Source organism: Gymnoscopelus braueri, assembly GCF_963280865.1.
Source record: "Gymnoscopelus braueri genome assembly, chromosome: 1".
In the NCBI taxonomy this organism is placed as follows: domain Eukaryota; kingdom Metazoa; phylum Chordata; class Actinopteri; order Myctophiformes; family Myctophidae; genus Gymnoscopelus; species Gymnoscopelus braueri.
The window spans coordinates 11,373,891-11,389,021 of record NC_137603.1 but is presented as its reverse complement, the minus strand read 5'-3'; the positions used below and the strand labels follow the sequence as shown (position 1 = coordinate 11,389,021).

Here is a 15,131-nt window from a genome sequence, read left to right as displayed (position 1 = left end):
TTCACTACTTTTGCGCGACACTGTACGAAGAAGTAGGGCATTAAATTACGAAAAAGTAATAATTATGAATTATGGAGATACATGGTTTCTGCCTGCTAGCAATGATATTCAGAAACGAGTGCGTTTGTTTTTTACCATGGTAGGGTTCCTGACTGTGCTCAGATGAGACGGTGATTCCCCTGACACCTTGAGGACGGACGGTGAGTCCCCTGGGACCTTGTGGATCATGGACATGTTGCCGTGGACGCCCCTCGACTGCCCGCCGCTGCCACTGCTGTGAACCTGCAGCTTCCTGCAAAACAGAAAGGAAGAAAAATGTCAATTAGGAGGCTGTCAATAGCTGTTTTCAAGTTTAACTGTTGCAGAAATAACAGTGTAGCGTTTATAACTGTGAACGGGCCAAACTGTTAAGAATGCTAAACGCTCCACAGCTAGCAGGTTGAGGCAGGCGCTGTGTTGAGGAACACCTGGACACCGTTATGCCTCATTTATGTGATGCAACGGTGTTGCACGGCGAAAATAGCAGATGTACAAGCTCACAATGCGTCGCATACACAACGTGTTGTGAGCTTGTAGATCTTTATGTAGGTGGTTCACTTGTTAATCCTGTATGAGTTCTCTTATCAGATTGGATTAAATTAGTATCCCGGCCTGAAAATACATTTTCTGTTGACTCTAGAGCTGGAGAGACGGGGAGTGTGAACCTTCACGGCAATCGGCCGCTGCATTCATGATTTGAGGCATTTTGTTCAAAACGTGTCACTCCTGCAAACTTTAGATGCCAATCAAGATTGACTATTAAAAAATCGGACAGATCTGCGTGATGTTTGGACACAATGTGTAGGACTAATATAAATAATGTGTTTTCATCACAAATCGGCCTCCTGGTGGCGCTATAAAAGGCAGATGGGAAAAATGCAGGGCAGAGGTTCTGCTCTGGCATTCAGGGAGTGCAGTTTCAAGTAGCTGTTCACAGACGGACGGACACACGGACACACGGACGGACGGGTGGCAAAACATAGTCCTGGCAGAGACAACAACAGCAACAAAAATGAACCCCCCCCCCCCCCCAAAATAACCGTTTCACCATCTAATTTTCAATTAATTAATGATTAAAAGGGGACTTCGGGTAGACACCCACCCGGTCAGCATCCTGCCCATCAGCTGTCTGTCTTCCTTCCCGTCTGTCTTGCTGCTGGTCAGCTGTCTCTCCTCCTCTGCGTATCCAGGCCTGTCTCTCTGCAGCTGTTTGTTCAACTCCTCCTTCAACACGTAGCTGCCGTCCTTGACATTCACCCTAGCCACCTGAAAGCCACACAGCACACCCAACCACCTTCAGAACTACCGTAACACAGCGCTAGGGCTGTCACCAGCATGACATTTTACTCGACAATAGTACAAAATTATAATATAAATAAAATAATTGCCCTTTGTTTTCCGAAATATTCTGTTTTGTTCAATAAAGAGGTGATTAATCCCGTCTGTGCCATTGAGCTACAGTATATTATATCGGTATGTGCCAGAAGTTGTGGTGAAAGCTTTTATTACACTCCATGGAAACATTAAAATACAAAAGCATTCAGGCACAGACGGGATAAAAACAAAGGGCTTTAAACACGGAACTGCAGTGGCTGTTTGGGAAAGTCTCCAAGATTGTCAGAGACACATAAAAAGTGATCAAGAAAGTCCATCAAAGAACAAGGATTTCCTCTTTTGTCAACAAAAGTGCTCTCAAGGCTCTAGCTGGAGCCCTCATTCAATGCCATCTTGATTATGCTCGCACCTCTTGGTTCTCCACCATCTCAAATGTCACTAAAAACTAAGCTTCAGACCTCCCAAAACAAACTGATACGACTACTTCTCTGCCTTAAGCCACCTAATTCCAACACACTTTGCTAGTTTGGGATGCTCAGGGTAGAAGACAGGTTTAAGATAGCAGATCTACAACCTCATAGCGCGGCACCGAGTGCCGTGCTATGAGCTTGTAGATCTGCTATTTTTGAAAAATCTTGAAAATCTGTGCAAATCTTTATATTTTAAAGCAAAACATTTGTAACTCAAATCTTTGCTTCTTTGACAGTCTTGGTCCAAGGCTAAAGCAATAGAAGGCTACAACAGTACAAACATTACATGGTTGGTTATTTATACTACAGTGTCACAAAAAAAGTAGCAGAAATAGCGTTGTGAGCTTGTGGATCTACTATCTTTGGAAATAAATAAATAAGAGAAACTGGAAAGTGTGTGTATAAATATTGAACCAATGAAAAGTATTAACAAGAGCTTGTGAGTAAATAATAACTACTTGGATCCATTCTTTTTTTCCCCCCCCCCATTACCTGAAAAGTAACAGTTTTGGACATAAAAAGGTTTCCACCCAGCAACCATAATCATGTATTTCAGAGTATAATGTACCTCGTCCAGCACTGATCCCAGGTCAGCCTTATCTTTGGGCGTGGCTTTCTCTCTCTCCAACCACAACACGAGTTCTGCTTTCCTGTACGGTTTGACAGCCAACAGGTGGATAATGCGTTCTCTCAGCGACCTATGATTGGCCACCGGGCCCAGGGGGGCGTCGATGCGTTCCTTCAGTGGCCTCTGATTGGCCAGCGAGCCCGGGGGGGTGGTCCTCCGCGTGGTGGGCGAGTGCTTCTGGACGCAGCTGTCTGACACGGACAGAAGGGCTCCGGGTCTCTTCTGAAACTTCACACATTTACCTGGAAAAGAAATGATGGATTCCTTTATTACATAATATCAAGAGAGAAGCATGGTTGACGGCCGATCTACACCAGACTTTTCAAAGCGCGCGTATGCGTGGCGCGTAGAGCGCGTTTGTTTAGATCCAATTGATATCAATGATAGCGGCTACACCAGGTGCGCGGATACGCGAGTCCCGCATACGCAGGCTTTAAAATAGGACTGGATCAAAAAGTTCGTGTGTGCGTGTGTGCGTATATGCGCGTGTGTGCGAAAAAAGTCTGGTGTGTTTCCACAGTTAGGCCAGTGCTTCTCAACCCTTTCTGCATCAGGGGGGGCCAACTTTAAAATCTCGAAAGTGGCAGTGAATTTTCACAGCATGATTATTTAAATTTAAATTATAATCAATCAATCGTGTTCCGGCTTGGATCAATGGAACTAAAGTAGCATACTTTAAGCTCCTATTTATCCGTATCAGAATGAAAACACATTACTTTGAAGGTTTTAAAGAAAACGAAATTATTTCTACATAAATGTTATAATTTTAATGTCATATCATAAAAATCTGAGTGTTTTGCCGAAAAGAGCTGCGACGCGGTGTGAGCTTGTAGATCTGATATTTTCGGCAAAGTGGTTTGGTGTAGAGGGACAAAAGAGCAGACCAGGTACAGAGCCAAAGGTCAAGTTTACTAAGTATTGAAGGTTTATTAAGTGGTTAAATATCTGAAATTACACATTAGCATGAATCCAACATATTACAGAAAATATAATGTGTAAATAAAAAAACAAACAAATAAAAAACATGAATGTACACAACACTGATGAGAGTGCTGTCAAACAAGTCTATGAAGCCATCAATGCAATCTATGAACAAGGTTTAATCTGCAACACAATTTTATACAATATATGTAGTGGGGGTCCCTGCTTCATCTCTCTCAGCAAAGGGTTCCTGAAAAACATTGAAGACCCCTGCGTTAGGGTGTGTGGGAGCAGGGAGTAATCAAGAGGTCTCCATGTAATCCCATTACATTAACCCATTAATACCTGGAACGCATCTGTGTCACATTAGATTTATTTGGCTATTCAAAAATAGCAGATATACAAGCTCATAGCGCGGCACCGAGTGCCGCGCTATGAGCTTGTAGATCTGCTATTTTTGAAAAATCGTGAAAAAATATTTTTCAGATTTTTTTTCAAAAAACTGTTAGGATTTAGAAAACATTTTTAAGAATCGCCTCAGGTCTTAATGGGTTAAGCTCTGCTTTGGAGGTCAGAGCAGGGCAAGTGAGACATGCTGACAAACTGCCATGATGAAATAAACCTATGGCAGTGGTAGAAAGTAACTAAGTACCTTTTATTTAAGATTAGTTTTTGGGGGCTTTTATGCCTTTATTTATAGGACAGTAGACTGATAGGAAATGGGGAGAGAAATGGGGAGTGACACGCAGCAAAGGTCATCGGGATCGGGACTCGAACCCGCGACACGCCGTCAGGCTGGCATTGCAGCCTAGGGTGCCTGGACCGCCACGCTGCGGCCCAGGCCACAACTAAGTACCTTTACTCAAATACTGTACTTAAGTACAATTTTGAGGTACTTTTACTTTACCCGAGTGTGTCCATTTTTCGATACTTTAAACTTCTGCCACTTCCACCACTTCTTGACACTTTTACTTAAGTAAAAGAAATCAGAGTACTTCTAACAGTAGTGCAAGTGAGAGAGGAGAATCCACAAGCAGCAGATAATAATGTCATCATTAGTTCACTAGCTGTCATTAACACCTCATAAAACATTCACTGAATTACACAATAACCCTGGGGTGCTAAGCAGTGGTGGAACAAGTACTCAGATACTTTACTTAGTTTAAAAAGTAGCAATACCACAATAAATAGTAATAGTATTGGCATCAAAATATACTAAAAGTACCAAAGTAAAAGTACTCAATTTTTTCTCATAACACGTTGTGTTGTGAACTTATTTTTTGTTTGTGGTTAATGTAAATTTTGGAATAATAATCTAAATCTACAAAGAGACTAAGTAAGAGTCAATGGAGTAGAAGTATAAAGTATTACAAAAAATTACACACTCAAGTAAAGTAAAAGTACCTCAAAATTGTACTTAAGTACTAGAACTTGAGTAAATGTACTTCACACCACTGGTGGTATGTTAATGGTGTACAGAATAATGCGCTCCACGTTTTGACATGCCTGATAATAGCACATGTATCACAGAAAAGAGAATGCAGAACACCTTAAAAAAAAGCTACAGTACGTAACGTTTATGTCCTACCTGGGGACTCAAACCCTGGTCTCCTACGTGAGAGACCAAACACCTACCAACCGAATGATTCAGGCAGTACCTACTCAACCAGTAGGTGTCCTAGTTCTACCCAGACCACCTCCTTGTACAGATAAGTACAATTTTGAATACACTACTTTTACTTTGTAACAGAATGTACGTTGTGGTATTGCTACTTACAGGTTATATTGTATAATGCAATTTAACCAGTGTTGGAAGACGTACTCACTAAATTGTATCAACATACTCTACATACACATTGGTTAAAATAATGTTTCATTCATTAAAATAAGTTGCGGACAGTAGCTTCAAACGTGTCTCTATTGTGACATCTGTTGCAAACTCCTCATCAGTTGAGGACCTGATGTTACGCAACACAGCCGGTCTAGAACCCGGCCCAAACTGCCCCGAGCCAGAATTATGAAAAGTAACAATATTGCATAATAATGTGAAGGCTTGTCAGTGCATGTCTCCCACTGTACCACGGATGTACTTTAAAGCACAATGTAGGGGTTCAGGTTGTGTTGTTCAGTGTTTCTCAACCTTTTTTAATTTCAAGGACCCCCACTTTGATATGCATTACACCACGGACCCCCAATTTGATACAATATTCTAATCTCTTGGACCCATTTGGACCCCATGTTGAGAAAACAGTGCTCTTAGTCTTAACCGCTTAAAGGGATATTTCACTTTCAAAAAAACTTTTGGTCATTTTATCGTCTACTCAGGCTTTTGTGAGCCCCCCAGACAGTTTTTAAGTTGCTCGATTCAGTATTTAGATATTTGATATTCATTTTATCAGACACGCCCCCTTCCTACTGTATACAAACCCATTGTAACTTCAAACTCCATTTTAACCATGTTAGATTCATCAAAAACACCCGTCCTTGGTTCTGGTGACTCATACCGCCCCCCTAATACGTGAGGGGGCCGTGTTTTTACTTGTGTGTTATTACTTTTTTCATTTATTTTTTATATTTATTTTGGAAAATGAAAAATAAAAATACAATAAAAAAATAAAATAAAATATAAGAAAAAGATTATCGGAAAAACACGGCCCCCTCGCGCATTAGGAGGGCAGGGTGAGTCACCAGAACCAAGGACGGGTGTTTTCGATGAATTTAACATGGTTAAAATGGAGTTTGAAGTTATAATGGGTTTGTACAGGAAGGGGGCGTGTCTGATAAAATGAATATCAAATATCTAAATACTGAATCGAGTAACTTAAAAACTGTCTGGGGGGTTCACAAAGGCCTGAGTAGACGATAAAATGACCAATTTTTTTTTTGAAAGTGAAATATCCCTTTAATGCAAAATGACACTTTGGTAAAGGTTTGGGTTGTACAGTTACCTCATTTTGTTTATCGAGTTCATTAGGATCCCCATTAACTGATGCCTAACATCAGTTAATATTCCTGGGGTCCACACAACATAAAGATATGACAGTAGACAAGACAATTAACCTTGTCATGATGCATCTACAAAATACTGGTGAGATATCTTCAATAGTTGCTCCATTGGTTAGAAATAGATTATTATAGATTAAAACATTCTCTTCATTGATTTATTGCACAGTGAAATTGAGTCAATAAGCAAACATAAACAAAGCGCTTTCAGAAAGTTGCTCTCTCCTCTGGATGAAAATAGCCGATCTACAAGCTCACAACACGTGTAATAGGGTAATAGTTATGGAATTTCCTTTATTTTTAATTTATCTATGATATTATTTTGAAAGTTTTGATTCGATTTTCCTTTTCATTTATGAAAACATATTAAAAAATGTTTTTACAATCTTTAGAAAGATTTTGTGAATAGAGTCAAATAAGTCTAGGGTTTAAGTGGTAGAGTGGTCTTACTTGGATGTGTGGGCCCGGGTTTGATCTCAATGGCAGAGCGGCTCCAGCTGTCCTTCTCCACCTGGCTCATCCTCTCCCGGGTCATCTGGTACGAGTCGTCGGTGGCGCACACTGTGATCTTGTCCTGGATGCTGCCCTGGCCTTCCAGGTGGTCCCGACCGTCGCTGTGAAATCAAAAGAAAATAGGGGTGAAGCAGTCTCAGGGATTAAAGCGAAGAAAAAAAGAACTGAACGTTTTTGTCAGGCCGAGTACCAATCTGTGATTTGTGAAATGGCATGAAAGGAGCCCCGCACTCTAGCGTTCCGTTTCCTAAACAGGGATAAAAGTGTGTCTAAGAGAAAACATCTGAAACTAAGAACAGGGTGAGCGCTGAGCGCGTGCGCTAACTTTTGGAGTGGGAATGCCACATGGTTAGGCTATTAAGATGTGTTCTCCATGACTAGAAAAAATGTTTTCCCTGATGTTCAGTGTCTTCACTGTGAATGTGAGTGTGCTAATCCATGCTTCATTTTGTATCAGGCTGTGACACAGGACATTAAAAGCTGCTGTAAGGCTTTTGAATGTTTGCTGATGGATGTGCTTTGGATACATCAATAAGCACAGGAAACATAGTATTGTATATGACACAGAATGCTCAGCCAGACAGGAGTGCACTAAGAATCATACCCCACTGAGAAGAACATCAGCCTAATATTATTTCTTAAGCCTACATTTACCATGTACTGTTTGCTGAACCAGTAGTCTACAAAAACCCATTAACATGGTAATGTTAACTATTGATATGGATATGGCAAAATCACAAGCAGTCTAGCAGTGTATTATTAGTCATGTAACTGTCCATACAGGAACCTACCAACTACAGACAGCCTATCAGTTCATTTATGTAAAGTCCAAAATAAATGTTATACAAATTAGCAAAACAAAACAGCAAGGCAGGACTTCACGTACAATTTAGGCATTTGGCCAGACGCTCGTAATCCAGAGCGACTTATAGTAAGCAAGGAAAACACGTAAACAATGATACAGTCTCTGATGTAGTTATTATGACATGAACTTTCATCCATGAGCAGTTAATCAAAGTAATCAATTTGATAATTCATTCATTCATTCATTCATTCATTATCATACATTTTGGTAAGACTTTATATTAAGGTTGGTTCTATAATGCATTATAACCACATTTATATAATGCACTTATAAGGCATTATAACACTTGTTTAAAATGTTTATAATTATGCATAACAACTTGAAACAAAGACACTTTATGACTAACTAAGTTAAGGTAGTTATAATGTGCTGTTCCACTGAGCTTATAATGCATTATGACAAGCACTTTTAATACGTTATATAAACCTTGATACAAGTTGTCATACATGACTATAAACATTTATAACGAGTGTTATAATGCCTCATAAGCGCATTATAAATGTGATTATAATGCGTTATAGACCCGACCTTTAAGTAATATAGTGTTACCGACTGCAACTTCGTATGTACTGGGGCCGGCTGAGGACAGCGTTCAACCATTACAATATATAGCTGCCATAAAGCGAGGCCAACACAGTGTCAATCATGTGGCTTTGTGGTGCCGTGTTTATGTTATGTCACGGTACAGATATAGCTCTCACGCTAGATGGGTTCAATGCAGGATTTAATGTGTGGAAAACCAACTGGGATTAACATGATCCCTGACTACAGGCTGACAAAACAAGAAGGAGAATAATAATCGCTCCTTGTATTTAAAGCATTGGTTCTCAAAGTGGGGTCCTTGGGGTTGTACCAAGGGGTCCCCAGCAAAATAAAGCGTCACAATCATTTTAACCACTTTATCCATATTTTATACTTTGGCTATTCAAAAATAGCAGATATACAAGCTCATAGAGCTTGTAGATCTGCTATTTTTGAAAAAATCTCGAAAATGTGTGCAAATCTTTAAATCTTTCTTTTTTTTTTAAGGAAACATTTTGAACTCAAATCTGTTGCTTCTGGGGGTCCCTGGCACAACATATTTTCAGGTGGGGGTCCACCGCCAAATACATATCAATTTGGGGTTCCTTGGCACGAAAACGTTTGAGAAGCACTGATTTAAAGGAGCACAAATGTAAAAAACAAAAAACAAAATCTTGGCTTTTAGGCGTTCTTAACAAAAGTTCCACTGGGCAGATATGACAAATAACTTAAATATACAAAGAAATGGCAGACCTATTTAATAACTTTATACATATATATTTTTAGGAAGTAAGTAGAACCTCCCTTTCTTCCCTGCAGTGTTGATTTTGACAGCAAATGCTGATTTAGTTTTAGTCTTTTGAATAAAATTCCATTTAGTTTTAGTCATATTTTAGTCATCTGAAATGTTTTAGTTTTTGTCTAGTTTTAGTCGACTAAATATCATAAGATTATAGTCGACTAAATCTACAGTTGATTTAGTCGACTAAAATGTATTTTGGCGTCCCTTGATGGCGTCGTAATGGCTGATTTTACACTTGGTTGCATGCTCAAAATAGCCGATCTACAAGCTCACAGTGCAGTGCAACGCGTTGTGAGCTTGTAGATCTGCTATTTTCAGAGCACAACACCCGAGCGCAACCAAATATAAATAAAATGACTTGTCTTTTAGTTCTACTGGATCTCTTCTCCACTAATCCCTCCCTAACATTTTAGTCTAGTTTTTATTTGTTGACAGAATTGTCAATATACTTTATATAGTTTTAGTCATCGTAGCTTAGTTATTATTTAGCTTTTATTTTGTTTCTGTCAGTGAAAAAAGGTAGTCGACGAACATTTTTCGTCATAGTTTTTAGTCGACAAATTCAACACTGCTTTCGTAGTGTTCATCGTCTTACCTGGTGACATGCTGGTGGACACAGTCGAAGCTGGCCTGAGGCTGGTCCTTGCTGTCAGTGGACAGGTAGAAGGAGAACACACGTACTGTAGAGGATGAATCGGCACCGTCGCCACCCGCAGACACCGGGATCTTTATGTACTATGAGAGGAAAACAAACGCAAAACCGTCAAGATACTGTGGCACACACACACACACACACACACACACACACACACACACACACACACACACACACACACACACACACACACACACACACACACACACACACACACACACACACACACACACACACACACACACACACACACACACACACACACACACACACACACACACACACACACACACACACACACCTCGTAAAGTTGCACTTGCACACCAGCAAGAAAAAAAAAGAAGAAGAAAAAACAAAATCACACAATGTCATAATGCATGTGCATTATGACATTTCTGTGGACTGGTTAGGGTTGGCAATATTCATGTATACAGGAACATTTATGATCAGAATATGGAAATACATGTCAACCACTTAACCCTATTTTATATTTCCTCTGCAAACATTGCCCATCTACAAGCTTACGTATTGCATCGCTATTTTCACTATTTTTGAAAATGTGCGACCATTTTATTTCAGAAAATGGCAAACTTATCCCAAACAATGGCTTCTGTCCTATGAGTATAATACAAGTCTAAAACAGTTCTCAACGTCAGATGTTGAGAACCAGCAGGAAAGAAAACAGATCCTATTGTGTAGTCTGAACAGCAGCCAGTGTTTGGTTTCAAGTCTTTAACTGGTCAGTGAATGATGTGACAGCACCATGCATCTCTTATTATGGTTTTAACTGTCATCTCATCACAGAGGGAAGGAAATTACCTAGTCAGCAGAATGTGAGACGCTGCTAGCTCTCTGCTGCCAGCTGCATCATGGCTGTTGTAATCTGCACAAATCAATGGATCACAGCCCAGTGTGGGAGCCACACATTGAGAAATGCAGCTTCTATTTTAATGTTAGGCCTTGAGAAAGAGACTATTTCTCAAAGTTCATAGAATGCACCATAGGCTGGTGTGTTTTGATTTGAACTATCCCACGGGATCATATGTGCCACGCACACACACACACGCACGCGCGCACACACACACACGTACATCTTTAAATAAATCACCCAGGGTAAACAGTGTTTTGAAGAGGCTGCTCCAGTGAGGCGTGCCTCAGATCCCCTGGCAGACGCACTGGAGCACGGCACAACCTCCAGGGCCACACACACTTGAATTATTTTATTTGGATCTGCACAAAGAGCGCCATACATAATAGATCCAAACACTGATCAGAAGAGGGTTACATTACGGTCACAGACAGACAGACAGACAGACAGACACAGACACACAGTGAGCTTGTAGATCTTCTATCTTGGTAAACGGTGTATTAATATAGCACCTTAACCAAAGTGACAGCAACAATATGCAACATGTGTTGAGCCGCTGGTTTTTCATCAGGCCACCGCATTCTCAGTCTTCCAGAGTTGTATGATTCAGATTCAGGTGTTTGCTCTCAGGCTTGCGGTGGCAACAGAGCAGCAGAGACACGCCTAGTCGACTGTATTCTCTTATCACACCACAGCACATGTCTGTGCATGCAGGCCTTCCCTGCAGGAGCCAACACTAAACACTATCTATCTATGCCCTGATAGTACTGAATTATGAAGATGTTGCAAGACTGCCTTCATTGTGGCTGCACAGGTGGCTTGATTTTATGCACAGGAAAATCCTCAGTGTGGACTCTGAGGATGGACCATTACAACAGGTCCATTTGGTTTCATTTGTACACTCACTCTCAGAATTAGTTTAATGTGTGTCTGACATATTTTGGTCATCAACATTGCAGCGAGATTTCTATCAGTAGGCCAACTTTTATTATGATAGATTCTGCATGCTGTTACTGCTTCCAATTTTGTGATAAAAATTTTGGTTGACATTTCAGACAGTGATTAATGTATTTTTGTTCTAGGAGAATTTAGCATAACAGCTGCAAAACAAGGTTCACAACGTTGACATTTCAACAACCGCTCTGACAAAAGAAATGAAACACTGTAAAAAAACTTTTCCCTTTCTGTTTGGTGCCACCCATCTTAAAACACCTACGAAATCTCTCAAAGCAATCTCATGTTCCTCGTTGCGCAAACACATGAAACTGGAAGAACAGCTGGCACCAAGGGTTTTATTAAAACGTTTTTTTTTATTCTCTCTCCACTCCCTATAAACTGAGGTTTGGAATAAATTGTTTATGGAGTAAAAGTAACAGGATGTCTCATAGGAGACAGAGTCAGGGTCAACTGCCTTTCAACCCCGCCAATTCAGGAAGGGAAGGGGCCATGTTAGAGTCCGGTCTAAATGAAAGAATTGCAAATAAAAACTGCATTGTTAAAGATGTTGGTTTATCTTTCCAAAATCGTCATCTTATTTATGCGACTGCAAAGGCGAAAGTAGGTGGGGAGAGGCGGACATCTGCTTTTATGTTCTTTGCATTTTCAGTGCTCTAATTGCATTGCACAGACTGTGGTGGCTCTCCACCAAACACACTACTTCAGACTACTACCGACTGGCAGTCGAATGAAGTCGAGACAACTCTGGAGATCAGTCTATTGGAAGGTGTGGAATAAAAGTTGCTTTCTGTGCACCTGAGCCGACACCGTCAGACGGCTACTATGGTGCTAAAAATTGCCTATGGCTTGATGTCTTTTTCAACAACATACATATGAACACGTAGATGCTTAAATCATTTGAGAAATTATAAACATAACTACCGCACTGCAGGGTGCTTAGGGCATGGGCACAAGGTTATCTGTATTTAGACTATTTTGTTGTGGCATATATCTTCTGTATTTATGTTAATTAAAACAATACACACTGCATGCTCGCACAAAGCGCAATGCTTGGCCGTGTGCGCACACGGCCATATCATTTTGCTTTAACTAATGAGAAGGCAGAAGCATTTGAAAATAATGGGAGCCAACAGTCTGTCTCAAGAGCTTAATGCATAAGTGACTTAAACCTGCATTCTATCTAATGGCCAGCGGGGGGTGGCTTCACTGGTTGCAGAAATAAATCCGATTCTATCGGTCTATACGAAAATGACCCCACTTCTCACTTGATTTATTGTCTCTGTAAATATTTAAGTTATTGTTTCTAATCAATAGTTTCAAGTCTTCTTGAAACTATTGGGTACATTGTGACTGACGTCATTAACATGGCGATCAGGATAGAGGCATAGCAACGGGTCAAAACCAGGCACCGTAAAGTCATGTTTATAGGCTAAAGTAAAACATAACCGATCTATAAGCTCACAACTCATCACATCGTGCTGTGAGCCTATAGATTGGCTATTTTTGCTATTTGTTGTACAGCTAAGTATATAGGGCTTAAAGCTGCACTAGGCTATATAACTTTCCTATTCTACCCCGGATTTGAACCCGGGTTTCCTGTGCAATAGAGCCCGTCTGCTGGCTCGGGGGAGAAATTGAATTTATTTGTGTCAAACCAGAAACAGGATTGTGTCAAAGGTCAAGTCCAACCTCGACACAATAATTGTCTTAATAGAAGAGGAGGGAGACCAAATACAACCACCCCAATTGTATAAGTTATATTGTATTAACATACTCTACCATACAGATTGGACAAAAGGACAAAATGAGAGCAAACAGGCCGCTATGTCTCTCACCTAAAAGCCACCTGATCTAAATCAACACCCTCTCACTTAAAACCCAACTGATCTAATGACACACACCATCTCACGGCAACCATGTATGGGAGCTGATCTGTAAACATTTAAGAGCCAACTCAACACAGTCATAAAACTACAAAGGCCTTGTTCAAACGCAAACATGAAAAAAGAAATGGCCCTCACAGTTTACACTAACTGGAAGAATGAGGCCACCTCTCAGCTGGAGATGCATTAGTGCATTTTAGTGTTGAGGGCCCCGATAGGGCCCCTGAGCTGCTGACGCGGGGAATCCCGACAACTCTGCCGCAGGGTTTTCCAACCTGGGGTCCAGGCCCCAACTTGGGGGGCGCCAAAGATCACAGTGTCCGGACTTTTTGTCCAATTTTCTTTACTTTTTTTACTTGCACAAAATCACAATTCCTGCCTGTAAAATCATACAATCATAACTGTCTGTATGTTCTCAATGTGATATCAGTCCAACTTGGTCGTAAGAAAAGAAAAATTCGAAATCTTTCAAAACGTTTAAAACTAAAGAAATAGGGCTTACTAACATGACCAGAAAACACAGGTATGTGTCTGTGCGCACGTGTGTGTGTGTGTGTGTGTGTGTGTGTGTGTGTGGGGGGGCGGGGGGGGTCTCAGCTTTTGTCAGATGTTAGAAGGGGGGCTCCATGGAAAGAAGTTTGGAAGTCACTGAACTACAGTAATGCCTTTAATCGTGTAATGACTTCTGAACCTGACAATGCGGCTGGTACTCTATTGCGCCTTAATGTCTACAATCATGCACGTACGTACCTGCTGCTATGTTAATGCACATTATGGCTAACATCGTGTACATACTGCACCATCTGGATCATGCTATGTGTATACTAACTGTATATGTAGATTTCTTTGTCATTTGCCTCTCCTCGCCATGTTTTCTTTTTTCTCTAGTGTTTGATTTATTGATATCCTTGCTCTCCCTGTCCCCCCCCTCCCTCTTCTTTTCTCTTTATGAAAATAACAGAAACAATGGAGCTTGCACAACAACAACAAAAAATCTCACACGTCTTTACACCTGTAAACCTGTGATGTGACAATAAAGTTGAGTCTGATTCAGAAAATTCAGTACTTAAATCAGCGGCTCAATGAAGTAGTTAATTTCAGACATTTAACGAGCTGTGCAAAGGGAACGCTCTCTCTGCTGACAGACGCCAACGTAAATATTTGATGTGTAGCGCTGGCATCATCCTCCAGCATCGATTTAAGAACAACAAAGGGCAGGATTCAGTCGGGCATGAAAGCATTCAGGAGATATTTCACCATATTTCACTTCCTTCCTCTTCACCAAGCACAATGCATGATTGATGGGCCTCATGTTCACAGGATGGTGCCATGGGGCGAGTGCCCGTAGTGGAAAGTAACTAAGTACATTTACCCAAGAATAGGTTTACTTTACTCGAGTATGCTCATTTTTTCAATATGTACACTCCACTTACCACTCCGTCTCAGAGGCAAATGTTGTCCTTTTTACTCCAATACAAGTATTAGAAAACCTTAGTTACAAGTTACTTTGTAAATTTAGATAAAAAAACATACATTAACCCTATGAAGCCCTATTTTATACTTTGTCTATTCGAAAATAGCATAATATGTATTTTCCGTTTACTAAAGAGCTGGACAGACAGGGAGAACCCTGTTTTTGAAAAAACACTGTAGCAATGATCAGAATATAG

General features: G+C 40.6%; 1 protein-coding gene across 1 annotated transcript in view; it reads right to left on the bottom strand.

Moving 5' to 3' along the window:
• Positions 1–15,131, bottom strand: part of LOC308083301 (RNA polymerase II elongation factor ELL-like) — a 41,225-nt gene that overhangs the window by 5,979 nt on the left and 20,115 nt on the right. The window contains exons 3-7 of the mRNA XM_080425577.1: positions 9,694–9,833; positions 6,847–7,010; positions 2,413–2,714; positions 1,142–1,305; positions 136–292 (exon numbers count right to left, since the gene is read on the bottom strand). Coding sequence (XP_080281703.1) covers positions 136–292; positions 1,142–1,305; positions 2,413–2,714; positions 6,847–7,010; positions 9,694–9,833 — 927 coding nt within the window. The remainder of the gene's footprint in view (positions 1–135; positions 293–1,141; positions 1,306–2,412; positions 2,715–6,846; positions 7,011–9,693; positions 9,834–15,131) is intronic.